The 27,663-nt window shown below is 50.3% G+C and overlaps 1 protein-coding gene across 1 annotated transcript in view; it reads left to right on the forward strand.

The window, feature by feature from the left end:
* Positions 1-27,663, forward strand: part of PIWIL1 (piwi like RNA-mediated gene silencing 1) — a 368,470-nt gene that overhangs the window by 241,705 nt on the left and 99,102 nt on the right. The window contains exon 16 of the mRNA XM_030218398.1: positions 16,804-16,957. Within this exon, the coding sequence (XP_030074258.1) occupies positions 16,804-16,957 (154 nt within the window). The remainder of the gene's footprint in view (positions 1-16,803; positions 16,958-27,663) is intronic.

The raw sequence follows: 27,663 nt of genomic DNA on the forward strand, positions 1-27,663 counted from the left end.
TTCTGGGCCAGCAATGCCGGGGCCAGTTTTGGCGGGAAATGCGGCCATTTTGGCTGCGCGTCCCGGGTCGGCCTCGATGGAGCCGTTTTTGGCTGTGCATTCCGTACCGGCACCGGGGGACCCGTGTGTGGCAGGAAGCGCGCCTAGTTTAGCCGCGGATCACGCGATGGACCTGCCGCCTGGGGAGCGAGGGGGGTCCTTCGCGGAGACTGTGGGAAATGTTGTTGGGGCTTTAGCAGTGTCGGGGGGGGGGGGTCTGGTTTCCCCCTTGAGTTCGTTTGGTCTCTGTATAATGCCTGGAGAGCTGGCCCCACTCAGGCTGTTTGTTCCCCGGAGGCTGCTAGCTCAGTGGGAGTTAAGTGCCCGCGGGTGGATATTTCGGAGCCTATGGAGATACTTTCTCTGCCTGGGTCGGAGGTTTGGAGTGACCCAGGAGAGGAGGATCTCTTAGATGAGTCTGAGGGTCAGGATGGGCTAAGGTTTGGGGAAGATTCTTCAGTGGTTCGCATTTTTCATAAGGAGGAGTTGTTAGAGCGCATTGATCAGGTGATCTCTACTTTGAAGTTTGCTCCGGCGGCCACGCCCTCTGCGGAGGGACCCCAGGTAGATCCCTTGGTTAAGGGGATTCGGAGAGCATCCCGTTCCTTTCCCATGAATTCAGACATTAGGGACATGGTTTTTCAGGAATGGTCTGTGCCGGAGGCTGCTTGTAAGGTGTCTAGGGCTATGGCGCAGCTGTATCCCTTGCCTCCAGAAGATTTGGCCCTGCTGAAACCACCTACTATGGATGCGGTGGTTACAGCGGTTACTAAGGCAATGGCCATTCCGGTGGATGGCGGTATAGCCTTACGGGATCCTCAGGATAGGAAGCTAGAGTCCTTTCTGAAGTGCAGCTTTGATTTGTCGGCTTTCGCCTTGCAAGCCTCTGTGTGTGGGGGCTTGGTAGCCAGAGCTTGTTTCCATTGGGTGGAGAAGCTCTTGGATGAGCCTGCATTAGATAGGACTGGTTTGGTTCAGGACCTGGCCAAATTGGAGATGGGGTCTTCGTTTTTGGCGGACACCCTTTATGATTTGCTAAGGGCAGCGGCTAAGACTATGGCTCTGGCGGTGACGGCTCGCAGGGCTCTTTGGCTTAGTGGCTGGGTGGCAGATGCGGCCTCTAAAGCAATGTTGTGTTCTCTATCTTTCAAAGGTTCTATGTTGTTTGGAGAGGACTTGGATAAACTGATGAGTGGTCTTGGGGATACCAAGGTCTCACGGTTGCCGGAGTTACGGCCTAAGGCGGCTAGTCGAGGTGGTTCGGCTAGAGGTCGGTTTAAGGATGCGAGGTGGTACAGGCCGGGCAGATTTGTGTCTCCTTCTAAAAGCCGGTTTTTCCAGCGGACGCAGTCCTTTCGAGGGGGTCGTCGAGGAGGTCGGGACTCCTCCGGAGGTACCCGAAATGGTAATAAGTTCTCCTTATGAAAGTGTGCGGGTCCAGTCTCTGGTGAAGGTTGGGGCGCGACTTTGTCTGTTTTATCAGGGGTGGACCCAAATTACTTCAGATAAGTGGGTGCTGGAGGTCGTTCGCGACGGTTATGCGCTCGAGTTCGAGCACTTGTGGCCGGATCTGTTTCTTCCCTCTCCTTGTCACTCTCGAGTCAAGTTAAAGGCTATTCAAGAGACTTGGTCGCTTAATCGAGTTGGGAGCTGTGGTACCCGTTCCTCGGCACAAGCAGGGAATGGGTTGTTCCATTTACTTTGTGGTGCCGAAGAAGGAGGACCAGTTTCAACCCATTTTAGATCTCAAGAGGGTCAATGGGGCGCTCAAGGTGCCATCCTTCCGCATGGAGACTCTGCGCTCGGTCATAGTGGCTGTTCATCAGGGAGAATTTCTCACGTCACTGGACCTCACGGAAGCGTATCTGCACATGCCGATTCGAGAGGCCCATCAGCGTTTCCTTCATTTTGCTGTTTTAGGGAGGCATTTTTAGTTCTGTGCCCTGCCTTTTGGTCTAGCAACGTCTCCACGCACCTTCTCCAAGATAATGGTGGTGGTAGCAGCGGCTTTGCGGAGGCAGGGAATTCTGGTGCATCCGTATCTGGACGACTGGTTGATCCGGGCGAAGTCTCGGGCTCACAGTGTTGCGGCGACGGCTCAGGTGGTCGCGTTTCTGGAATCGCTCGGATGGGTAGTGAATGTAGTCAAAAGTCAGTTGATCCCATCGCAGAGTCTGGAGTACTTGGGAGTGCGGTTCGACACGGCAGTGGGTCGTGTTTTTCTGCGGGATTCTCGGATCGCCTCTCTTCAGCAGCAGGTCCGGCTGTTAATGTCCGTTCAGAATCCGACGGTTCGAATGTACCTTCGGGTTCTGGGCCTCATGGCAGCGAGAATAAAGGTAGTACCATGGGCCAGGGCGCATATGCGTCAGCTTCAGCGGCTCTGTTGTCCCGGTGGTCTCCCCAGGTACACAGTTTGGGGTTGCGGTTGCCATTGAGGGGGGCTTCTCGGCGCAGTCTCCAGTGGTGGGTGTGCTTGGCCCATCTGAAAAAGGGCATGCCGTTGGAACCTCCTCAGTGGGTGATTCTGGTAATGGATGCCAGTCTGCTGGGCTGGGGAGCTCAGTGTCTCGGTCGGTCCGCGCAGGGTCGGTGGTCGACGGAGGAAGCTCAGTGGTCTATCAACCGGTTGGAGATGAGGGCGATTCGGCTAGCTCTGTTGGCGTTTTGCTCAAGTGTGGTCGGAAAGGCAGGAAGAGTCATGTCCGACAACGCGACAGCGGTAGCATATGTCAACCGGCAGGGCGGTACAAAGAGTCCGTGGTTGGCAATCGAGATGCTTCTGCTCATGAGTTGAGCGGAAAGGCATCTAGTTCAGACTTCAGCGGCGCATGTGGCCGGGGTGGACAACGTGAACGCGGATTTTCTAAGCAGACACATGTTGGACCCCGGAGAATGGTCTCTGCACCGGTCGGTGTTCGACCAGCTAGTTCTAAATTTGGGAATGCCAGTAGTGGATCTCATGGCGTCAGCACAGAATGCTCAGGTTCCTCGGTATTTCAGTCGGTGTCGGGATCCACGAGCGGAAGGGATCGATGCGTTGGTCCTTCCGTGGCCTCAGAGGGTGTTGCTGTACGTGTTTCCCCGTGGCCCTTGATAGGTCGATTCCTACAGAGGGTAGAATGTCATGCAGGTCTGGTGTTGTTGGTGGCTCCAAATTGGCCGCGTCGGCCTTGGTTCGGGGATCTGATGCGTTTGTTAGTAGGCGAGCCTCTGCGGCTGGGGGGCTCGGTGCTGTTGTATCAGGGTCCAGTTGTCATGCCAGATCCGGCTCGGTTCTCTCTTACGGTGTGCCCTTGAGAGGGAACGGTTGAGAAGGAAAGGGTTTTTCTCTCAGGTGATTCAGATGATGCTGCAGTCTCGCAAACGTTCGACGTCTTTGGCCTATGTGCGTGTGTGGCGCATATTTGAAGATTGATGTGGGGACCGGGCGTGTGTCCCTTCGACAGCTTCTGTGTCGTGCATTTTATATTTCTTGCAGGATGGTTTTGAGAAGGGCCTTTCATTGTCATCTTTGAAGGTGCAGCTGGCTGCTTTGGCGTGTTTTCGGGGTAAGGTGCAGGGCAGGTCGGTTGCGCCTTCCCCGGATGTGGTCCGTTTTTTTGAGGGGGGTGAATTTGCTTCGTCCTCCTCAGCGGCCGGTAGTTACTCAGTGGAATGTTAATATCGTTCTTGACTCTTTGGCGGGTTCTCCTTTTGAGCCCTTGGAGTCTTGTTCGATAAAAGACCTTATTATGAAGGTGGTGTTTTTGGTAACTATATCGTCGGCTCGCAGGATTTCGGAACTTCAGGCTCTTTCATGTAGGCCTCCGTTTCTGTGGTTTTTTAAGGAAAAGGTTTTGCTGCATCCAGTCCCTTCGTTTTTTGCCTAAGGTGGTATCCTCCTTTCATGTCAATCAGGTGATTTCGTTGCCGTTCTTGGGGGACTGGATGGGGGATGCTTCTCAGCGTCGTTTGGTGAAATTGGATGTGCGCATAGTGTTGAAGGTTTATTTGCGCAGGTCGGAGGAATTCAAGTCTTTGGACAGGTTATTTGTCCTTCATGGGGGGCCCAAGAAGGGAGCGGCTGCTTCTAAGGCATCTATAGCTCGGTGGTTGAAGGATGCCAGCTCTTCGGCTTACATATTGCATGGCCGTATGGTGCCGGTGGGGCTCAAGGCACATTCCACTAGGGGGATGGCGGCTTCTTGGGCAGAGAGTAGTTTTGTTCCACCGGTGGATATTTGTAGAGCAGCGGTGTGGTCCTCCCTGCATTCTTTTGTCAAACATTACAGAGTGGATGTACAGGCAAGGGAGGATGGCAGTTTTGGAGCTGCAGTCCTGTCCTCTGGGATTCTCAGGTCCCACCCTTAGATGTGTTTACTGCTTTGGTACGTCCCAAGCATCTTGAACGGTCTGGAGGATTGCTGAGGAAGGTGAAATTAGGCCTTACCTGCTAATTTTCTTTCCTCTAGATCCTCCAGACCGTTCAAGAGCCCACCCAGTGTATCGGCCAGTTCAGTATGATACTTCCTTTAGACTTCAGTTGCTGATATTTCTAGTAGCTCCTTTGATTTGGGTCCTGGAGTTTTACTAAGGGCAGTTTGTGGTACCATTTGTGCCCATCTGCAGTTGAATTCCCCCGTCTTAAGGGGAGGAGATCTGTGTGTGGATTTAGTGGTTTTGTTTAGGTGGAGGTGTTTTGTTTTTCTGCTCTGTTACTGTTTTACTGGTTAGTAGAAGGTCTGCACAGGCTACTTACTACTTAACATTTCTAGAGCGCTACAAGGGTTGTGCAGCGCTGTACAGTTTAACAAAGAAGGGACAGTCCCTGCTCAAAGGAGCTTACAATCTAAAGGATGAAATGTCAAGTTGGGGCAGTCAAGATTTCCTGAATAGAGGTAAAGTGGTTAGTCGCCGAAGGCGACATTGAAGAGGTGGGCTTTGAGCAAGGATTTGAAGATGGGCAGGGAGGGGGCTTGGCGTATGGGCTCAGGGAGTTTATTCCAAGCATGGGGTGAGGCGAGGCAGAAAGGGCGGAGCCTGTAGTTGGCGGTGGTGCAGAAGGGTACTGAGAGGAGGGATTTGTCTTGAGAGCGGAGGTTATGGGTAGGAATGTAAGGGGAGATGAGGGTAGAGAGGTAAGGAGGGGCTGCAGACCGAGTGCATTTGTAGGTTAGTAGGAGAAGCTTGAACTGTATGCGGTACCTGATCGGAAGCCAGTGAAGTGACTTGAGGAAAGGGGTGATATGAGTATATCGGTCCAGGTAGAAGATAAGGCGTGCAGCCGAGTTCTGAACGGACTGAAGGGGGGATAAATGGCTAAGTGGGAGGCCAGTGAGGAGTAGGTTGCAGTAGTCAAGGCGAGAGGTAATGAGAGAGTGGATGAGAATTCGGGTGGTGTGATCAGAGAGGAAAGGGCGAATTTTGCTAATGTTATAGAGGAAGAAGCGACAGGTCTTGGCTATCTGCTGGATATGCGCAGAGAAGGAGAGGGAGGAGTCAAAGATGACTCCGAGATTGTGGGCAGATGAGACGGGGACGATGAGGGTGTTATCAACTGAGATAGAGAGTGGAGGGAGAGGGGAAGTGGGTTTGGGTGGGAAGACAATAAGCTCGGTCTTGGCCATGTTCAGTTTCAGGTGGCGGTTGGACATCCAGGCAGCAATGTCGGATAAGCAAGCCAATACTTTGGCCTGGGTTTCGGCAGTGATGTCTTTTTTTTTTTTTTTTTTTTTTATAATCTTTATTAATATTTTAGTGATGTCTTGTTTGGAGAGGTAAAGCTGGGTGTTGTCAGCATAAAGATGATATTGGAGACCATGAGATGAGATCAGGGAGCCCAGGGAAGAGGTGTAGATTGAAAACAGAAGGGGTCCAAGGACAGATCCCTGGGGAACTCCAACAGAGAGTGGGATGGGGGTGGAGGAAGAACCATGAGAGTGTACTCTGAAGGTACGGTGGAAGAGATAAGAGGAGAACCAGGAGAGGACAGAGCCTTGGAACCCAAAAGAGGACAGTGTGTCAAGAAGTAAATTGTGATTGACAGTGTCAAAAGCGGCGGATAGGATGAGGATGGAGTAGTGACCTTTGGATTTGGCAAGGAACAGGTCATTGCAGACTTTAGATAGTGCCGTTTTTGTCGAGAGTAGGGGGGCGAAAGCCAGATTGAAGCGGATCGAGGATGGCATGAGAGGAGAGAAAATCAATGCAAGGGCTGTGAAAGGCGCGGTCAAGTATCTTGGAGAGGAAGGGTAGGAGGGAAATGGGGCGGTAGTTTGAGGGACAGGTAGGATCAAGTGATGGTTTTTTGAGGAGTGGTGTGACTACAGCATGCTTGAAGGTGTCAGGGACAGTTGCAGTGGAGAGGGAGAGGTTGAGGATATGACAGATAGGGGGGGTGACAGTAGGGAGATGGTGTTAAGTAAGTTGGTGGGGATGGGGGTCAGAGGAATAGGTGGTGGATTTCGAGGAGGAAAGAAGGTGGGCGGTTTCCGCTTCGGTAATAGCAAGAAAAGAGGAGGCGGCCTCGGTTGGTTGGTTGAGGGAGTGGGTTATAGAGTGAAGAGGAGGAGATGGTTTGGTGGTGAATTCAAGGTTTATCTTCTGCACCTTGTCGCGGAAGTAGTCAGCCAGTGATTGAGGAGAGAGTGAGGGGGGGTGGGAGTGGAGGGCATTTTGAGGAGGGAGTTAAGGGTGGCGAAGAGACGACGAGGGTTAGAGCTGAGGGAATTAGTAAATGGGTGTAATAGTCCTGTTTGGCGAGGAATAGGGAGGACTGGAAGGAGGATAGCATGAATTTGTAATGAATGAAATCAGTATGGGTGCGAGATTTCCTCCAGAGGCGTTCAGCCGATCGGGCGCAGGGGCGAAGGTTTCGGGTGCAAGGGGTCAGCCAGGGCTTGGGATTAGTACGCCTTGTGGGACGGGAGATGGATGGTGCAAGGGTGTCAAGAGCAGAGGAGAGAGTGGCGTTGTAAGTGGAGACAGCCTTGTCGACAGACTCGGAGGACATGATGGAAGGGAGGAGATTAGAGATACTAGAGGATAAGGTGGGAGGGTCGACAGCCTGGAGAGTCCTGGAAGTAGTGGTTAGTGTTGGGCAGGACTGCGAGGGAGGGTGATGAAGTGTGAAGGTGATCAGGTGATGGTCAGAGAGAGGAAGAGCTGAGGTGCAGAAATTGGAGGGTGAGCAGGTAGAGGAGAGGGACGAGGTCAAGACAGTTTTAGTGTTCTCAGTCTCCCTCTGCTGGTAGGAGTGCATAACCCAAGCATCTTGAACGGTCTGGAGGATCTAGAGGAAAGAAAATTAACAGGTAAGGCCTAATTACACCTTAGTGCTTGCAGAGTAATTCAAGATAACTTATGTTCTAGTCTTTGAAACGTTTGTGTTGTGTATTTACTTAATACCTACTAAGAGGAGATGCTATTTTATTGCATAATCTTACCTTATGTTAAGACAAGCTTTTATAGCATCCCTCCAGACCGGTACAAATGAAGAGGTTATGCAGTCCTACCAGCAGATGGAGACTGAGAACCACTGACTTCTAAGTAAACCTATAAGTGGGATGTGCATTCCCCCAAGAACCAGTCTGTTCTCAGTCTTCAGCAAATGGTTGAGGTGGTACGTCTGTGCAGTCCGGTCTGGTAGTGAGGCCTTAGGGTGTCTTGGGCTTCTAAATTTTTACTTAGCGTGGGGAGGGAACCTCTAGTGCCCAATCTGACTTTATTTTTCCCTCAGTTCAGGGTGCCCTTATTCTGATGTACTGAGACAGGGAACTGTAGGGTTCTTCATGGCCTTGGGGGTACCACACCCAGGTGTCCGGGGTCCCTCTCCTACTTCCTCCCACCTTCCTTTGCGCCTCTGCTGACCCGTCTGCCCCTTATCAGATGGACAACCTTGAGAGCTTTGAGGGTCTGCCTTTGTTTCCTGTGGTGGGGGGACAGGTGCATTTCTTGACTGTCTGTTTCCTGACAATGTCAGCTCATGCAGCAGTCTGCTCCTTGCAGCTCTCCTGATCTGGGTTGGGTTTGGGGTTTCCTGCTGTCAGTGTTTTGGCTTCCGTGGTTTTTGCGGTAGACAGCTATTGATTTCCAAAGTCAGTGCTTGTTTTGCGGCTCTAGTGGGATCAGCAGCAGCAGGCTCAAACACTGGCCCATTTACTCCTGCCAAGGGCTGGAGGATTCTGGCAGCTGTAAATTTTGTATGGGCCGCAGGAAGGCCAACTCTGAGATTGCGTCTGCAACTCGGGTGGCTTCAGAGTCTGGAGTGTGGGGACTCAATGGCCAACCTTAGTGTGATGAGATGGCCCCAGCTTTGGTGGGAACCACCACTATCTTGTCTGCAGGGTCGGCAGTGCTGTGTTCTTATTAATCCCTGAGGCTAAAGCAAGTCTCCTCTGCGAGTGCCTTGGGTGTTAGGGGTCCTCTAAGAGCATACACAGTGGATTTTTCTCTGGATTTCATTTTAGGCTGGGGGTCATAGTGACATACCTCCTCTTCTCCCCCTACCCCTCTTCCTCCTCCTCCAGCCAAGCCACAGCGAGTGGATTTCACCAGCAAGATCTTCTTGATGCTGCTTCTATTCCTTATGTATGTTTATTAAAAGAATTTAATGTACCGCCTGGCTTTTATAGATCATGGCGGTTCACAAAATAAAATTACATATTAAAGATTTAAAAAGAAGAGTGTGCCAGTTTTACAAAGAGGAAGGAACTAACCACATTCTCACAGGACACTCACAACCAAGATATTAGCATGAAGATGTTCTCATTAACAGATATCTAATAGATTTAATTTCTCCTCTCCAATAAAAACAAATGCCTGCCTAAAATAAGTTTTAAGCACGATCTTAAACTTCTTAATATTCACCTTAGGAGTAAAGTTCCATAGGCAGGGTGCTGAACAGTAAAACACTGTTTCCCTTACCCAGACTCCCCTTATTTTAGATCTGTTTGGCTCCACTGTTCAGTGATCCTGTAACGATCTAAGAATTCTCTGGAATATAAAGAATCAGGGAATTTAAATAAGAAATCTTTAGCTTGTAAAAAAATCTTGTAGGCCAAAACCAAAATCTTAAAATAAGTTCTGTATTTAATTGGCAACCAGTGTTAATGCACAAACATGGGGGTAACATAATCATACTTTTTTCTTATTTCCTAAAGCTTAATAGTGTGCACTCTGCAAAGTCCAAAAAATGCAAAGCCCAGAACAGAGTCAGTCTGCTGTTTGACTGATTTTCTGAGCAGAAGAGGAGAGCAAATGACCTGAGCAAGGGAAAAAGATGGATTCACATTTAGCAGGAGGTATAAAAGGTTGTTTGCTAGCCAGGTAGATATTGAGACAGACAAATATTGAGACGTTGGATAGAGGAGAGATCAGAGATACTGCAGAATATCTGAATATCGTCAGTGTAACAGAAAATCAGGGTGTACAATGATCTAGTGCTGTTGGTTGCACCCAACTGGCCTTGCAGGACGTTGTATGTGGATCTAGTTTATCTCCTGCTGGAAGAGCCACTTTATCTCCCACCTGTGGAGGATCTGCTGATGCATGGTCCAATAATCCGATTCCATTCTGTCTTATGGCCTGGCTATTGAGAGGGCGTGCTTAGAGAAGAAGGGATACTCTGGGCAAGTCATCTTGATGCTCTTGAATTCTAGGAAATGGTAGATTCCATATCATCAAGCTGATCAATCCATAGACTGGTGGGTTGTGTCCATCTACCAGCAGGTGGAGATAGAGAGCAAACTTTTGCCTCCCTATATGTGGTCATGTGCTGCCGGAAACTCCTCAGTATGTTCTCTATCTCAGCAGGTGGTGGTCACACACAGCAGCAGCTCTGGCTAGGCCTCCAAGCCTAATTTTTAGGTTTTGTTGAGTGCCTGGGGTTGAGGGCTCTTTTGAGCAAGTGCAAACCTGGTGGTGCCAGGTCCCTCCTTTTCTCCCCCCTCCCGCTGGCTCCGTTAAAAAAAAAAAAAAAAAAAATTTGAACGTCCTTAAAGGCGTTTATTTCGACGTTTATTTAAACGTTCATTGCAGCTATTCACTGGGACACCAGGTCGTTACAGCTCGGAGCGGAAAGCAGGTAATTTTTACTTTTTTATAGCGGGCAGGGGGTTCCCCGATTTATCTCCACGTGGCATATGGCGTCGGAGGGCGAGGGCGTAAAGAGTCGCTCCCCGGATCGCTTGGGCGCTTCTAGAGGGGATGCGGGGGTCTTAAAGCCTGATTCGCCCTTGTTGGGTGACAGTTTCGTGACCGATGAATGTCCCGGTCCTTCCTCCGGCGTGGCGGTTTTTCCCGCCATAAACGCCCATCCCCCGCTCCTCGCCTCCGCCATCTTGGCCGGCCACGCGGCTCGGACGGCTTCTTCTTGGGCCGCCCTTGAGGTTGGAGACATTAATGCCATGAACGCCCTTAATTTGGGCGACGGCACAAAAGCGGCTAAAATTAAGCGCCGTTCTTCCCGCGTGGCTCCTTCGCGGAGTGTCGCGCCGGACGCCATTTTGGATGCGCAGCATGTCTCTCTCCCGCTCTTGCGAGCGCCGGTTGAGGGTGCGTCTAGGGCTGTTGCCCAGGCTGCGGAAGTGCACAGTCTGGGGGGTTTCTCCCCCGAGTTTGTTTTGCTGCTGCATCAGGCCTTCCTTATGCAAAACGCTGCCCCTGCTCCCTCGTCTGGTAGAGGTTGAGGTTCCCAGAGGTAAACGCCCTCGGGTTGATTCCCAGGCCTTGGAGGACTTTGTCTCCTCCGATGTAGATGAGGGCAGCGTATCTGAGTTCTCCCAACGGTCCTTTGCGGATTCCTTGGAGGAGACGGATCCCCGCTCGGATGGAGCGGATGACCCCTCTGCAGCGCGGCTTTTTAGCTCAGAGGAGTTGCCCAACCTGTTGCTACAGGCCATGGACACTTTGAAGATTTCCTCTCCGGAGGACATCTCTCCCTCAGCCCCTGTTGGCTCTGCCATTATGCTGGGGACGAAGCGCCCGCCTAGAACCTTCCACGTGCATGATGCCATGCACACCTTAATTTCGGCTCAATGGGATGTCCCGGAAGCGAGCCTTAAAGTGGCTAGGGCTATGTCCCGCCTCTATCCTTTGACTGAAAGTGAACGTGAGGCCTATCTGTGGCCTACCGTGGATTCTTTAATCACTGCGGTGACTAAGAAAACGGCGTTGCCGGTGGAAGGTGGCACGGCCCTAAAGGACGCCCAAGACAGAAGATTGGAGGCGGCCTTAAGGTCGTCCTTTGAGGCAGCTGCTTTAAGTTTGCAGGCCTCAGTTTGCGGCTCCTATGTGGCCAGGGCGTGCCTGACTATGGTGCAGCGGGCTTCCCCCTCGGATCATTCCTTGAGGGCTGATTGGCCGGCCCTGGAATCGGGCTTAGCCTATTTGGCAGACTTGCTGTATGATGTCTTGAGAGCCTCAGCTAAAGGCATGGCTCAGACAATCTCTGCGCGGCACTGGCTTTGGCTGAAACATTGGTCTGCTGACCACGCCTCTAAATCCCGCCTGGCTAGATTGCCTTTTAAAGGCAAGCTGCTCTTTGGGGTCAAGCTGGACAAAATCGTGACCGATCTCGGCACGTCTAAGGGCAAGAAGTTACCAGAGGTCAGGGCTCGGGCTAGTGCTCGTCCCGGTACCTCCAGAGGACGGTTTCAGGAAGCCCGTCGGTACCGCCCGGGCAGGTCGAGTTCCTCTGCCCCCTCTTCCTTTAAGAGGAATTTCTCCCCCAAGCAGCATTCCTTTCGCAGAGACCGCCGTCCCGGAGGTGCCCCCTCCGGTCCTCCCCCAGGATCTCGTACCCAATGACGGGGCCTTGGTCCACGCCCCAGTGCAGATTGGAGGACGGCTGTCCTCGTTTCTGGGCGAGTGGACCACAATAACTTCAGACGCTTGGGTGCTGGAAGTCATCAGAGACGGCTACAAGCTAGAGTTCTGCCGACCCTTAAAAGACGGGTTTGTACTCTCTCCCTGCAAGTCTCCGGTCAAAGCTGTGGCAGTGCAGCAGACCTTGGACAATCTGATCCGCCTGGGTGCGGTCGTTCCGGTGCCAAAAAGTCAGCTTGGCAAGGGGCGTTACTCCATTACTTTGTGGTACCAAAGAAAGGAGGTTCTGTCCGGCCTATCCTCGACCTCAAAGGGGTCAATCGGGCCTTGAAAGTGCGGCACTTTCGCATGGAGACTCTCCGCTCTGTTATAGCGGCAGTGAAGGCAGGGGAGTACCTGGCATCCTTGGACATCAAGGAAGCGTACTTGCATATTCCCATCTGGCCTCCTCATCAACGCTTTCTGCGTTTTGCAGTCCTGGGACGACACTTCCAGTTCAGAGCCCTCCCGTTCGGGTTGGCTACTGCTCCGCGGACCTTTTCCAAAGTAATGGTGGTCATCGCGGCCTTCCTACGAAAGGAAGGGGTACAAGTCCATCCTTATCTGGACGACTGGTTGATCCGAGCCCCCTCTTATGCAGAGTGCGGCAAAGCTGTGGACCGGGTAGTTGCTCTTTTGAGCTCCCTGGGATGGATCATCAACTGGGAGAAGAGCCAGCTGCGCCCGACTCAGTCCCTGGAGTACCTGGGAGTTCGATTCGACACCCAAGTGGGCAGAGTGTTCCTGCCAGACAATCGGATTGTCAAACTTCAGGCTCAGGTGGACCAGTTCCTAGTAGCCTCTCCTCTTCGGGCTTGGGACTATGTGCAGCTGTTGGGCTCTATGACGGCCACGATGGATGTAGTGCCCTGGGCCAGGGCTCATATGAGACCACTTCAACACTCTTTGCTGCAGCGCTGGACTCCGGTGTCGGAGGATTATGCTGTGCGCCTTCCCTTGTACCCAGCAGTGCGCAAGGCGCTGAGCTGGTGGATGCAGACAGACAAGTTGTCTGCGGGAATGCCTCTGGTGACCCCAGAGTGGATTGTCGTCACGACGGACGCCTCTTTGTCGGGCTGGGGAGCCCACTGCTTGGGAAGGACAGCGCAGGGGCTCTGGTCTCCTGCAGAGGCAAAGTGGTCTATCAACCTCCTGGAAGTCAGAGCCATTCGGTTGGCGCTTTTGGAGTTCATCCCGATACTGGTGTTGAAGCCTGTACGGGTCCTGTCGGACAATGCCACGGCTGTGGCCTATGTCAACCGCCAGGGAGGTACCAAGAGCGCCCCTCTAGCCAAGGAGGCTATGAATCTCTGCCAGTGGGCGGAAGCGAACCTGGAGCAGCTGTCAGCGGCCCACATTGCCGGAGTCATGAATGTCAAGGCGGACTTTCTCAGTCGCCATACCTTGGAGCCCGGAGAGTGGCAGCTATCTGCTCAGGCGTTCTTGGACATCACGAAGCGCTGGGGCCAGCCGAGCCTAGATCTGATGGCGTCATCGGCCAATTGCCAAGTGCCGCGCTTTTTCAGCAGAGGACGGGACCCTCGATCCCTGGGAGTAGATGCTCTTCTCCAACAGTGGCCGACACAAGAGCTTCTCTATGTGTTCCCGCCCTGGCCCATGTTGGGCAGGGTGCTAGACCGGGTGTCAAAGCATCCGGGCCGGATAATCCTGGTGGGTCCGGACTGGTCCAGACGTCCCTGGTATGCGGACTTGATCAGGCTCTCAGTCGACGATCCTCTGCGACTGCCTGTGGAGCAGGGCCTGTTACATCAGGGTCCCGTGGTGATGGAGGATCCCTCCCCCTTTGGTCTTACGGCCTGGCTATTGAGCGGCAGCGTCTGAGAAAGAAGGGTTTCTCAGACAAGGTCATCGCCACTATGCTGAGAGCGAGGAAGCGCTCTACTTCTACTGCTTACGCCAGGGTTTGGCGTATCTTTGCAGCGTGGTGTGAAGCGGGCTCACTTTCTCCCTTCACTGCTCCAATTTCTTCAGTGTTGGCGTTCCTGCAAGAAGGTCTGGAGAAAGGCCTGTCGCTCAGTTCCCTTAAAGTCCAGGTAGCGGCTCTGGCTTGCTTCAGGGGCCGCCTGAAGGGTGCTTCCCTGGCTTCGCAGCCAGATGTGGTGCGTTTTCTCAAGGGAGTTAATCACCTGCGCCCTCCTCTGCACTCAGTGGTGCCTGCGTGGAATCTCAACCTGGTGCTAAGAGCATTGCAGAAGCCGCCTTTTGAACCCTTGAAAGCAGTCTTTTTGGTGGCTATCACTTCAGACAGAAGAGTTTCCGAGCTCCAGGCACTCTCATGTCGAGAGCCTTTTCTGCAGTTCACTGAGGCAGGAGTGACTATTCGCACAGTGCCTTCCTTCCTGCCCAAGATTGTTTCTCGCTTCCATGTGAATCAGCAGCTCTGTCTCCCTTCCTTTCGTAGGGAGGACTACCCAGAGGAGTACTCTGCTCTTAAATATCTGGATGTGAGACGAGTCATCATCAGATACTTGGAAGTGACCAACGATTTCCGGAAATCGGATCATCTGTTTGTCCTGTTTGCAGGTCCTCGTAAGGGTCTGCAGGCTGCTAAGCCTACAGTGGCAAGATGGGTCAAGGAAGCCATTGCAGTGGCTTATGTGGCCGCGGGGAAGGTGCCGCCTATCCAGCTTGAAGAAAATGTTAGACGAATTTCATATTCAATATAAAATGTTTATTTACAATTATACTGCATACCTTTTATGAGGTATGCAGGAAGCATGTTCAGACAAAGCAGTCAGAATGCTTAAGGTACAGATCTCTCATTGGTCTTATATAGCATTTGTCTTTGGCATCTGACTATACAACATCCCTGTGCAAGTCTCTGAATACCACAAACTGTTAAATGTGCAGAACATCTGCTTTCTGTTATTGCTCCCCCTTCTTGCCAGACTTTCTGGAGCCGTGCCTTTGGCTGATGTGGGCCTCATGTCTCAGGAGATTTAGTGTTGAAACAGCTTGCTCTGCATGTTCTTTGAAGCTTTCCACTTCTATTTTTTTATGCTTTTATTCAACAAGCTGAAGGCTCACTCCACTAGAGCTCAGGCGGCCTCGATGGCAGAGGCCGGATCCGTCTCCTTGGAAGAGATATGCAAGGCGGCAACTTGGGCTTCGGCTCATACATTCTCCAAACATTACCGCTTGACTGTGGCTGCACGGGCGGAGGCCCGGTTTGGAGCTTCAGTGTTGAGGTCAGGGATTTCAATGTCCCGCCCTGGGTGAGTACTGCTTCGGTACATCCCACCAGTCTATGGATTGATCAGCTTGATGATATGGAAGGTAAAATTATGTATCATACCTGATAATTTTCTTTCCATTAATCATAGCTGATCAATCCATAGCCCCTCCCAGATATCTGTACTGTTTTTATTCTGGTTGCATTTCAGGTTCAAGTTTAGTCTTCAGTTACTTCAGTAAGACTTCGTGTTCAAGTTTTTTCACTTGGATTCTTCAAGAGTTGAGACGAGTTTGTGTTACAGTGAGCTGCTGCATTCCTCTCCCCTCCGTTTTACGGGGCTGGTTTGAGACTTAAAATTCTGCCGGCACTCCCTCCCGCTTCGTGCGGCTGTAGGGCAGCTTTGTACCCCTCCCGCTTCGGCGGTGTTAGGGTCAGTCAGCTCCTCCCGCGGTTGCGGTTGCAGGATAAGCCAGATCCCCCCGCATCGGCGGGTGTGGTGTCCCTCCCCCGCTCCGCGGGGATGAGCTGGACGGATTCCCCTCCCCCACTTGTGTGGGGATGAGCTGGGTTAATTCCCCTCCCCCGTTTCGGCGGTGGTGAGCTGGGCAGAGTGTCCCTTTGTGGGTGTAATTCTCTAAGTGCTGAGTCCTGCGGATGGAGCTTTGATATCGACATACTGAGGAGTTTCCGGCAGCACATGACCACATATAGGGAGGCAAAAGTTTGCTCTCTATCTCCACCTGCTGGTAGATGGACACAACCCATCAGTCTATGGATTGATCAGCTATGATTAATGGAAAGAAAATTATCAGGTATGATACATAATTTTACCTTTCGCTAGTGTACGTTGCGTGTGGTGTATTTTTTAGGATTGGTGTAGCAATCTCTCTATTTCGCTTAGGGCTTCTCTGCCACACATTAAGGATTTTTTTGCAGGATGGTTTGGACAAGGGCCTCGCTGTAGCCTCTCTGCTGGTGCAGGTTGCAGTCCTGACATGTTTCCGTGGATTGGTTCAACACCAGTGGTGTTAGGTTCTTGTGAGGGTTCAGCTCCTTCATCCTCTGCTCTGATTGCTTGTGCTCCCCTGGGATTTGAATGTTAGATTGTAAGCTCTCTTGAGCAGGGACTATCCTTCCCCATGTTAAACTTGTACAGCACTGCGTAACCCTGGCAGCGCTATAGAAATGCTAAGTAGTAGTAGTAGTTCCTGTTGGCCTTGGCCCTCTTCCCTTTGAGCCTCTGGGGTTTGCACACTGAAATCTTATGTTGAAGGCAGTTTTCTTTTTGTTTGTGGTTTTGGCTACAAGATGTAGATGATGTTAAGATCTGTTGTGTTTTGGTTTCATTGATTTAAAAAAATAAAACCTCAAATAAAACAAAAAGAAGCAAGTTTTCGATAAGTAAGGTCATAATGGACCTGGTTAGGATTTTCAGGGCAGCAGCAGCAGCATATTATCCTCTGGGTTAGTTGGTGGGTGGTCAGCTCTGAGAGGGGGAAGTGTGGTAAACAGTGGAATTCCATTGGGGACATCTGCTTGGCTATTGAGGACTGCCTATAGCGGGGACTGCACATCCCACTTACAGGTTACTTAAGTCAGTGGTTCTCAGTCTTCATGTGCTGGTAGGATTGCATAACCCATACTTCTGTGCTGGTCTGGATGGACTAAAAAAGAAAATTAGCAAGTAAGGTCTAATTTCTCCATTTAACTTTTTCCTTCAGCTGCCCTGAGGACCTGGTTTAAGTGGAATGACTCAATGCCTACCCGTATTATTGTTTACCGTGATGGTGTAGGAGATGGCCAGCTCAAAACACTAGTTAACTATGAAGTGCCACAGTTTATAGATTGCCTGAAGTCTGTTGGTAAAGACTACAAGTAAGCCTTTACTCAGCTACTATTCATTATAAGTTGATATGGGTGGGTGAAGTGATATATAGATGTATATCGCACTAACAGAGACTGAGACTTTCCCAGGATTTCTTTTTTTTCGAAAGGATTTTACTATTAGATACACCTGGTGTCTTTAGTTTACATTGCTGATTCTGAGGAGGACCAGACTTCTGTATTTATATTGCATAAGACTTGGATGTAAGATAATAGTATAGTTTTTGAATGGCTCATATGTAGCTTTCACACTAAATGGTGGTGATTTTTATAGTAATTTTCTTCCATAGCATTTTTTTCATTATGAATATTATAAATAGTTTTTTGTATGTTTCCATTTGTCATGTCATATGGCTGTTTTTATGTTTAAATCTTTTCATTGAAATGTGAAAGTTAAATAACAATGCCACATCATGACTATGAATTATATCAGATGACCAGTGTACAGAAATGTTCAACTTATAAGTAGCCCCAAAATATCACTTCTGTTTTACTCAAAACATATTTTTCTAATTCAGATTATTAAATGTATTCACAAACTTGAAGCCATTTCAGTTATTGCTTTGTAAGTTTTGCTTTTCTTCAACTAACACAGGTTAAATGTATAATGATTTGTTGTACAATTGTTTATAGAAGAATAATTAAACAAATCTAGGTAATGTCCCCAGGTGCTTCCTCTACAAATAGAAGTAGTAAAGCCTATTGAGTAAGGGAAATACGAGTTTTCCAGCCATAGTGCCCTGTGCCTCTCCTAACCGGATCGCCATAAATACCTGCTCATTTGCCCGCCCATGTCCGGATCGCTTGTTGCAACCGTGTTTGCAGCTCAACCGCCGGTTCCCCGCGGCCTCCCTCGGCGTGTTGACATATAGGTTGTGGTGTCCTCCTCACTGCGGGAGCCTGCATACGTCTGAACCGCTCCCTCTCCGTTGCTGTCGCTGGCTAAGCGGATGTCCCCTCCTCCTTCTTCCTGTGAACTGGATCGCTGACGGTGGTGCTTGGAGAGGAAGAGCGTTTGGCGTGTGCACCCAGCTGGGGATCGCCGGCATTTCCCATATCAGCTGTTCATCGGGGGCTGTCCCGGTCCCGATGCTTGACTGTCTACCTAGTTGGCCCATCTTCAGCTTGAGGAAAAGTCAGCAAGAAGGGCCTTAGCTGCTCAACCCAAGAAGGACCTTGGCTCTGCACACAACTGCTCCCCTATGGTTCTCTCCAGCAGTGCAGAACGTTAGATAGCAAGGGCATAGACTTGAAAATAAATGATGGACATTTTCAGCTTGGTGAAGGCTCTGTAGGCTGAACTGGTGGATCCCGCATGGCATTGTTCTTCCAGGATTTGTCAGTAGCCACAAAACAAATATTCTTCCTGCAACACTTTGAACACCAGCATTTCTCCTGCTTCAATTGACATCTCCTTCTCTGACCTGATCCTTGTTCCCACTCTCTCTCCCTCAGCTGTTATCTGCTCCCTTGTTCTATCACTCACCTCAGTCTCTGCTCTACACAAGCTGGTTATCTTCACCTTTGCTGCCACCAGTTGTCTACGCATAGCCTTCTTGCCTATGGGTTCTGTACTGCTTGTGTAGTGCGGTCTCTGTCATGCTCCGCTCCCTGTTCCTCATTCTTTTTCATTTTCTCGCTCCTACCTGTGCCTTTCTCACCTCACTCATGTCTGACTGCAGTACCATTCCTGTGCTTGTTACCACTCAACAGGAATCCCGCCTCTAACCATCTCTCCACGGCTACTCTTCCTGGTCACCACCCCAGCGCCTTTCACCAGCCTACTTGACGCCGCAGTTGCACCCCCAAGCAAAGGCGTCTTCAATCCTGCACGGACATTCATCCGGATCCATGCCTCACCATCAACGTGGGCTAAATTAATGCACGGTCTGTGGTCAATAAGACGGAAACTATCTCAGACTGGCTCACCACTGATGAACTGGACCTTCTCTTTATCACGGAAACATGGATACGAGACTCAAAGGACCCTATTCTCCTTGACCTCTGCCCCCCTGGCTTCAACATTCACTGGACCAGGCCGGGGAAAAGGGGTGGGGGCCTTGCCGTGATTTATCACTCGGACCTCCGAGTTGACTCTCTGGCTGAATCCATATCGCCTGGTCTCGAGATCGCTTCCATCAAGGTCCACAGCAGCTCTTTACACGATTCTCTGTTGCATTCTGTTCTACAGGCCACCCACCAATTGGGCTACCAGTCAGGCAGATTTCATGGACTTCCTCTCCACCTCCTGCACTAATTATTCCAGCATCCTGGTTCTTGATGACCTGAACCTCCATCTAGAAAATCAGCACGCTCCCAGCGCTATCCAGTGCCTGAGCTTCCTCAAACTCCTGGATCTTCATTACCCTGATTTGTACCCGACGCACTTAAAAGGCCATACCCTTGATCTGTTTGCCTTCAAGCTCTTCAATGACTCTGTCCTCAGTGTATCTAATCCTGTATGGTCAGCTGTCCCTTGGTCTGATCACTACCAACTAAGGTTTGCTCTCCGCTGGAGGAAGAATAGCCATCCACTTCCCATGCCGCCTACCACTTACTTTACAAGAGGGGACGTTGACCTCAAATCATTTTGGGAGCAAATTTATGGGTGTGCCTGGCATGCAAACGCTGACTCCTTCGATTGTTGGGAGCGCCGGTGTCAATGCATCTTAGATGGGCTTGCACCTTCGCACCGTAGATCCTCCTTCCACCGCAAAACTAAAGCCTGGATCACTCCTGACCTTAAAGTGCTAAAACAACAAACCAGGCAACTGGAAAGGGCTTGCTATAAATCTAAAGTCGATCGATCACACCTTATCTGCTTGGAAGCTTTCACTTTGCTCTTACAAATATGCTATCAAACAGGCCAAAAGAACTTTCTATCAGAAAAAAATTCAAACAGCTGTGTTAAATGCACGGAAGCTTTACCGTCAGCTGAATTCCTTACTTGACACTGCTCCTGTTACTTCTCCAAATGCGGGCATGCCATCAGCAATCCAGTTGGCAGACCATTTCAGGGACAAAATCTTTCTACTTCGGAGCTCTCTCCCTCAAAGCTCCTCCAGTGCTGCTGCCTTCCTTCAAAACCTTGCGCCTGTACATGGCCCTTGCCCAGCTGACCGTCACTGGTCCACCTTTGAGCCAGGCACCGCGGAGAAGGTCTCTCTGGCCCTTCGCAAATTTTCTCGTATGCACTGCAAGCTAGATTGCTGCCCTAAATACCTGATGCAATCGGCGCCGGAATGTTTTGTTGATGACTTTACATCCTATCTGAACTGCATGCTCCAATGCGGGCACTTCCCTGTTGATCACGGCCATATTCTCCTGACGCCTATCCCGAAGGACCCGAAATGTGAGCCTAGTATTATTAATAATTACCGCCCTGTACTATACCATTGCTCGTCAAAGCTATGGAAAGCTTGGTGAACTCTCAGCTTGCTGATTATTTGGACAAATTTTCGATTCTTCATGCCTCCCAGTCTGGATTCTATCCTCACCAAAGTACCGAGACAGTACTAGTTACCCTCCTGTCCACCTTTCAGAAAGAGCTGTCTTTTGGTAAAAAATCTTACTTCTTCAGTTTGATATGTCGAGCGCTTTCGACATGGTGGACCACAACCTTCTCCTCATGTTACTAGTGGAAAATGGTGTTGGAAGTACCGTCTTGGATTGGTTCCGGGAGTTTCTGTCTTACCGATCCTATCGGGTAAAAGTCCAGTCTTCCATCTCACCTTCCTGGACACCTCGTTGTGGGGTTCCTCAAGGCTCACCCCTTTCGCCTATCCTGTTCAATATCATGCTGATGTCTCTAGCAATGGCCCTTCACAACCGTGGCCTGAATCCCTATATCTGTGCTGACGATGTGACTATCTACATCCCCTTTTGGTCTTCCATAGCCGAAATCTCAGCGGAAATTCAGGACAGTCTCTCCATCATGGTCAATTAGGCTAACAGATTCAAATTTAAACTTAATCGGGGAAAAAACACAGTGCCTCATCCTATCATCCCAGTTCAAGAAGTCTATACTGGCCACGGTTACTATGCAGCACTTCTCCATTCCTGTCGCTGCAAGCTTGAAACTCCTTGGGGTCATTCTGGATACCCACTTGTCTCTTGACCTTCAAGTCTCATCCATTACGAAGCGCATGTTCCTGTCCATGAGGTCCCTCCAGCATATCAAGCATTACCTACCATTTGCCCTATTCAGGTCCCTTATTCATTCCCTAGTCTTGAGCCATTTCGACTACTGCAATGGAATTTACACCGGTTGTAAGGAACATGCCCTTAAGAAGCTCCAGACAGCGCAGAACACGGTGGCGAGGCTGCTATTTGGCAAGTCTCGATTTGAGACAGCAACACCCCTTCGTGAGAAGGTCCACTGGCTCCCGATCAAAGAACGGATTGAATTCAAAGTCTGTGCCCTTGCACACAAGATTATATACGGGGAAGCTCCAGCCTACATGTATAGCCTGGTCGACCTCCCACCCAAAAATGCCGTGGAGTCATCCCGCACCTATCTTAATCTCCACTTCCTCAACTGCAGGAACTTAAGATACAAGCTGCTCTTTGCCTCTTCATTTTGCTTCCTGTGACCCTGTTTTCGTTCATTCTCCTCAGCTGCTTGATCTTTTGCATCTCCACCTCATTTCCCTTGTAGTTTTCCCTCCCTTCCCCTTATCTTCTCTTTTCCTCTGCTTTGCACTAGTGCTGTTTGTTGTACTTTTCTCTTAGCATTGTGCGCCACATAGAGCCTGCCTTGGTGGGATTATGTGGGATATAAATGTTCACAGTAAATAAATAAATAGTATTATTTGGCAGCAGTTATAAAAAGAGCACGGTTTATAGCTGACAATCTTTTTATCAAGCAGTCACCAGGTGCTCTAGTAAAGGAATAGAACAAAATTTATCAAAGCCAATATATTTACTAAACAATCTTTATCAGGGAGGCTGTAAAGGCTTAGTGTACACCTTATGATGATAGCAGTTGATACATGGTTCATCTGTTTCTGCTGTTGAATACTATAGAAATACTGAGACAGTATAAAATAAATTTCTTATCCTGCTAATTTCCTTTCCTTGAATCTTGATACACAAGTCTGTCTGTGTTTATGCTAGCAGATGGAAACAGGGACCCACAGCTTTCCTAGTGACATCACTGATACAAGGAGTAGTAAAGATCAGTCAAGAACTATCAAAATATATTCAGCTGTTATTTTAAACACGAACCTCAACATAACTCAACCTCATTAAAGAGCTCTTCACTGATTCCCAGTTTTTCTCCAGACAGAGAAGATGAGATAACTTGAGCTCCAGAGCAAGAGATTCAGAAAAAGTAGTAGGAAGCTTCCAGTAGCCACAGACTTCTGCAGTCAGGTTCTGATGTGGTCTAGCAAGATTCAAGATTCTTTATCTTGCTATACCAGTCCAGATGTGTGGGAAATATCAAACCCACTTCTAAAATGGATGGGTGGAAGTGAAGGCCCTCTTGGACACCTGCCCCAAAAGCAGAATTCCCTGTTGCTTGTACATCCAACTATTAACCTAGTAAAAAATGGCAGATTATTACTACTGCTACTAATCATTTCTATATCTAGAGGGCTCACAATCTAGGTTTTTGTATCTGGGGCAATGGAGGGTTAAGTGATTTGCCCAAGGTCACAAGGAGTGGGAATCAAATTCAGGTTGCCATGATTAAGCTCAGTATAGCCCATTTAGTCTACCAAGCAAAGTGGCTAAGACTGTACCTGTTACCTTATCCTTTTTTTAGGCAGCTGCATTACGTATGTTCTATGGAGTCAACTGTTCTGGCCTCTGCTTAGAAGGGCTAAGCCTATGTTGAATGTGACCTCAAGCCCTTTAGAGCCTGTAATCCACATGGACAAGGAGGACTTAAACACTGCCTTAGCCTTGCCATATCTACTGATGAGGATGAAAAGCCTGTTAGGCAGAAAGGGTTAGTTACCTTCATATATCTGAGAAGGATGTATATGCTCTCCAAGTAAAGAGTTTTCCTTTATTGTCTACTCCAAGCTGTTCCCAAATGAGTGGGTAGTATGCACTCCTACCAGCAGAGGGAGACTGTGATCTACTGATTAATGACCTTACAAAAGGGGCTGTGCAACCATCCACCTCTGTATTTCTCAGTCTCCCAGCAGAGGTAGGTGTCTGTGCAGCCCGTTTTGTTGGTCTGTTTTTTCTGGGTGTGCCTTTTTGGCCCCATTGGTACAATAAAAAGAGAGGGAGGAATATAAATCTAAGCTATACAGGAAGAGAACAGAATTTGGCCTTTCTAGGCAAAAAAAAAATTCTCAACAGAAGGAAAGAAGGAGCACAGGATCTTGGACTTGTCCCTGCACCCCTGGGGGTGCACACTCCGGATCCCTCCTCCCCCCTCCCATGGGGTATTCCTCCCCCACATTCCCTGGGAGGGGTTCCTTTAAGAGGCTGTCAGGTGAAGGAAGCACCCAAGGGGGGGTCTCCTTGGGGGAAACAAAATAAAAATGAGGTCCGCAGTGCTTACCCTTTTCCTGCAAAGCCTGACGGCTGTGTGTCTCTGTATCACCTCAGAAGTGGGAGGGGCTGGGAATCGGGACATGGCGACCCCTTCTCAGAAGTGCATTGCTGCACTTCCTGCCCAGCATGCCACATGATCTCAAATGTCCATCTGCCTTTGCCACGTCTGTGAAGAGGCAGCCAACAGAGTCCTCCAGCCAGTTCTTCTGTGGTTTTGGCGGGAATGGCCACCATTTTGGTGCAGCATGATGCTCCAGGGGGTGCTTCATCATTTTCCCCTAGGTTTCTCCTGTTACAGCATGCCTTCTGCCTGAAGTGGGGCCTGCGATGGTCCTTCTTTGGCCCTGGGGCCATCAACAAGGGGCAGAGGGTCAGCTGTGGTCTTTCCACAGGCCAAGAGACCCCAAGTGGGCTTGCAGGAGGACCTTAATGAGGTCCTGTCCTTCGGGTTGGGACCTTTGGAAGAGGTTTTGGACAGGGGACAGCCCTGGGATTTAGATTCCCTGGAGGATGCTTCCATGGTCCCTCTGGGCAAAGACATGTTGGTGGTCTGCATCGTCAGACGACAAGAGTTGCCCTGTCTATTTTCTGAGTTCCTGAGGGTGCTGCAGATCAATGATGATCAGTTGCTGTTTCCCTGGAAGGGCGATCCACTTTTGAAGGAGGTGCTTAAGCCTCAGTAGACTTTTCCTTATTGTGAGGATAATGTAATCTTCTGGATCCCTTGTCCCCTAGGAGGAGAAGACACTTCAGCCCTCAGAGATAAGCTCCTTGGCTGGAATAAGAGAGACAATTCAGACTTAGATGTGGTGCAACCAATTAAAATCTTTATTGGTATTTCTCTAAGTCATTACAAAAGTGATTATCCCTCTGGAGCAGTTGTTGTTACACAGCCAAGAAAGACGCTAAGGCTGATCAATAAGCCTGCTCAGATTGGCTTTCTCATTATGTGATCCCTCTTATTCTAACTTATTGTTCATATAAGGATTTTCCTGTTTTCTTTATTATACAAAAAGGTGATATTCTTTTGATATTATTTCTGATAATACATAAAAGGTCATTTCCTGTGTATTAGCCTTGTATGACTAATAATTTTCCTGTATTTTACCAACCTCTCCTGTTCCTGTTCACATGCACACTCTGTGCTCATTAGCTAAATCCCTTACCCTATACACTTGATCCCAGCATTCAGCTTTTAGCATGAGATATCTGGCTTTTTCTGTAAACATAAGTAATGCCACACTGGGAAAAGACCAAGGGTCCATCGAGCCCAGCATCCTGTCCACGACAGCGGCCAGTCCAGGCCAAGGGCACCTGGCAAGCTTCCCAAACGTACAAACATTCTGTACATGTTATTCCCGGAATTGTGGATTTTTCCCAAGTCCATTTAGTAGCGGTTTATTGACTTGTCCTTTAAGAAACCGACTAACCCCTTTTTAAACTCTGCCAAGCTAACCGCCTTCACCACATTCTCCGACAGCGAATTCCAGAGTTTAATTACGCATTGGGTGAAGAAAAATTTCTCCGATTTGTTTTAAATTTACTACACTGTAGTTCCATATCATCAAGCTGATCAATCCATAGACTGGTGGGTTGTGTCCATCTACCAGCAGGTGGAGATAGAGAGCAATCCTTTTGCCTCCCTATTTGTGGTCATGTGCTGCCGGAAACTCCCCAGTATGTTCTCTATCTCAGCAGGTGGTGGTCACACACAGCAGCAGCTCTGGCTAGGCCTCCAAGCCTAATTTTTAGGTTTTGTTGAGTGCCTGGGGTTGAGGGCCCTTCTTGAGCAAGTGCAAACCTGGTGGCGCCAGGTCCCTCCTTTTCTCCCCCCTCCCGCTGGCTCCGTTAAAAAAAAAAATAAATAAATTTTGAACGTCCTTAAAGGCGTTTATTTCGACGTTTATTTAAACGTTTATTGCAGCTACTCACTGGGACACCAGGTCGTTACAGCTCGGAGCGGAAAGCAGGTAATTTTTACCTTTTTATAGCGGGCAGGGGGTTCCCCGATTGATCTCCACGTGGCATATGGCGTCGGAGGGCGAGGGCGCAAAGAGTCGCTCCCCGGATCGCTTAGGCGCTTCTAGAGGGGATGCGGGGGTCTTAAAGTCTGATTCGCCCTTGTTGGGTGACAGTTTCGTGACCGATGAGTGTCCCGGTCCTTCCTCCGGCGTGGCGGTTTTTCCCGCCATAAACGCCCATCCCCCGCTGCTCGCCTCCGCCATCTTGGCCGGCCAGGCGGCTCTGACGGCTTCTTCGTGGGCCGCCCTTGAGGGAGACATTAATGCCATGGACGCCCTTAATTTGGGCGACGGCACCAAAGCGGCTAAAGTTAAGCTCCGTTCTTCCCGCGCGGCTCCTTCTCGGAGTGTCGTGCCGGACGCCATTTTGGATGCGCAGCATGTCTCTCCCCCGCTCTTGCGAGCGCCGGTTGAGGGTGCATCTAGGGCTGTAGCCCAGGCTGCGGAAGTGCACAGTCTGGGGGGTTTCTCCCCCGAGTTTGTTTTGCTGCTGCATCAGGCCTTCCTTATGCAAAACGCTGCCCCTGCTCCCTCGTTTGGTAAAGAGGTTGAGGTCCCCGGAGGTAAACGCCCTCGGGTTGATTCCCAGGCCTTGGAGGACCTTGTCTCCTCCGATGTAGATGAGGGCAGCGTATCTGAGTTCTCCCAACGGTCCTTTGCGGATTCCTTGGAGGAGACGGATCCCCGCTCGGTTGGAGCGGAAGACCCCTCTGCAGCGCGGCTTTTTAGCTCAGAGGATTTGCCCAACCTGTTAGTGCAGGCCATGGGCATTTTGAAGATTTCCTCTCCGGAGGACGTCTCTCCCTCAGCCCCTGTTGGCTCTGCCATTATGCTGGGGACGAAACGCCCGCCTAGAACCTTCCACGTGCATGATGCCATGCACACCTTAATTTCGGCTCAATGGGATGTCCCGGAAGCGAGCCTCAAAGTGGCTAGGGCTATGACCCGCCTCTATCCTTTGCCTGAAAGTGAACGTGAGGCCTATCTGTGGCCTACCGTGGATTCTTTAATCACTGCGGTGACTAAGAAAACGGCTTTGCCGGTGGAAGGTGGCACGGCCCTAAAGGACGCCCAAGACAGAAGATTGGAGGCGGCCTTAAGGTCGTCCTTTGAGGCGACTGCTTTAAGTTTGCAGGCCTCGGTTTGCGGTTCCTATGTGGCCAGGGCGTGCCTGACTAGGGTGCAGCGGGCTTCCCCCTCGGATCATTCCTTGAGGGCTGATTGGCTGGCCCTGGAATTGGGCTTAGCCTATTTGGCAGACTTGCTGTATGATGTCTTGAGAGCCTCAGCTAAAGGCATGGCTCAGACAGTCTCTGCGCGGCGGTGGCTTTGGCTGAAACATTGGTCTGCTGACCACGCCTCTAAATCCCGCCTGGCTAGATTGCCTTTTAAAGGCAAGCTGCTCTTTGGGGTCGAGCTGGACAAAATCGTGGCCGATCTCGGCACGTCTAAGGGCAAGAAGTTACCAGAGGTCAGGGCTCGGGCTAGTACTCGTTCCGGTACCTCCAGAGGACGGTTTCAGGAAGCCCGTCGGTACCGCCCGGGCAGGTCGGGCTCCTCTGCCCCCTCTTCCTTCAAGAGGACTTTCTCCCCCAAGCAGCATTCCTTTCGCAGAGACCGCCGTCCCGGAGGTGCTCCCTCCGGTCCTCCCCCAGGGTCTCGTACCCAATGACGGGGCCTTGGTCCACGCCCCAGTGCAGATTGGAGGACGGCGGTCCTCGTTTCTGGGCGAGTGGACCACAATAACTTCAGACGCTTGGGTGCTGGAAGTCATCAGAGACGGCTACAAGCTAGAGTTCTGCCGACCCTTAAGAGACGGGTTTGTACTCTCTCCCTGCAAGTCTCCGGTCAAAGCTGTGGCAGTGCAGCAGACCTTGGACAACCTGATACGCCTGGGTGCGGTCGTTCCGGTGCCAGAAAATCAGATTGGCAAGGGGCGTTACTCCATTTACTTTGTGGTACCAAAGAAAGGAGGTTCTGTCCGGCCTATCCTCGACCTCAAAGGGGTCAATCGGGCCTTGAAAGTGCGGCACTTTCGCATGGAGACTCTCCGCTCTGTTATAGCGGCAGTGAAGGCAGGAGAGTTCTTGGCTTCCTTGGACATCAAGGAAGCGTACCCGCATATTCCCATCTGGCCTCCTCATCAACGCTTCCTGCGTTTTG

The sequence above is a fragment of the Microcaecilia unicolor genome, chromosome 11, assembly GCF_901765095.1.
Source record: "Microcaecilia unicolor chromosome 11, aMicUni1.1, whole genome shotgun sequence".
NCBI lineage: Eukaryota > Metazoa > Chordata > Amphibia > Gymnophiona > Siphonopidae > Microcaecilia > Microcaecilia unicolor.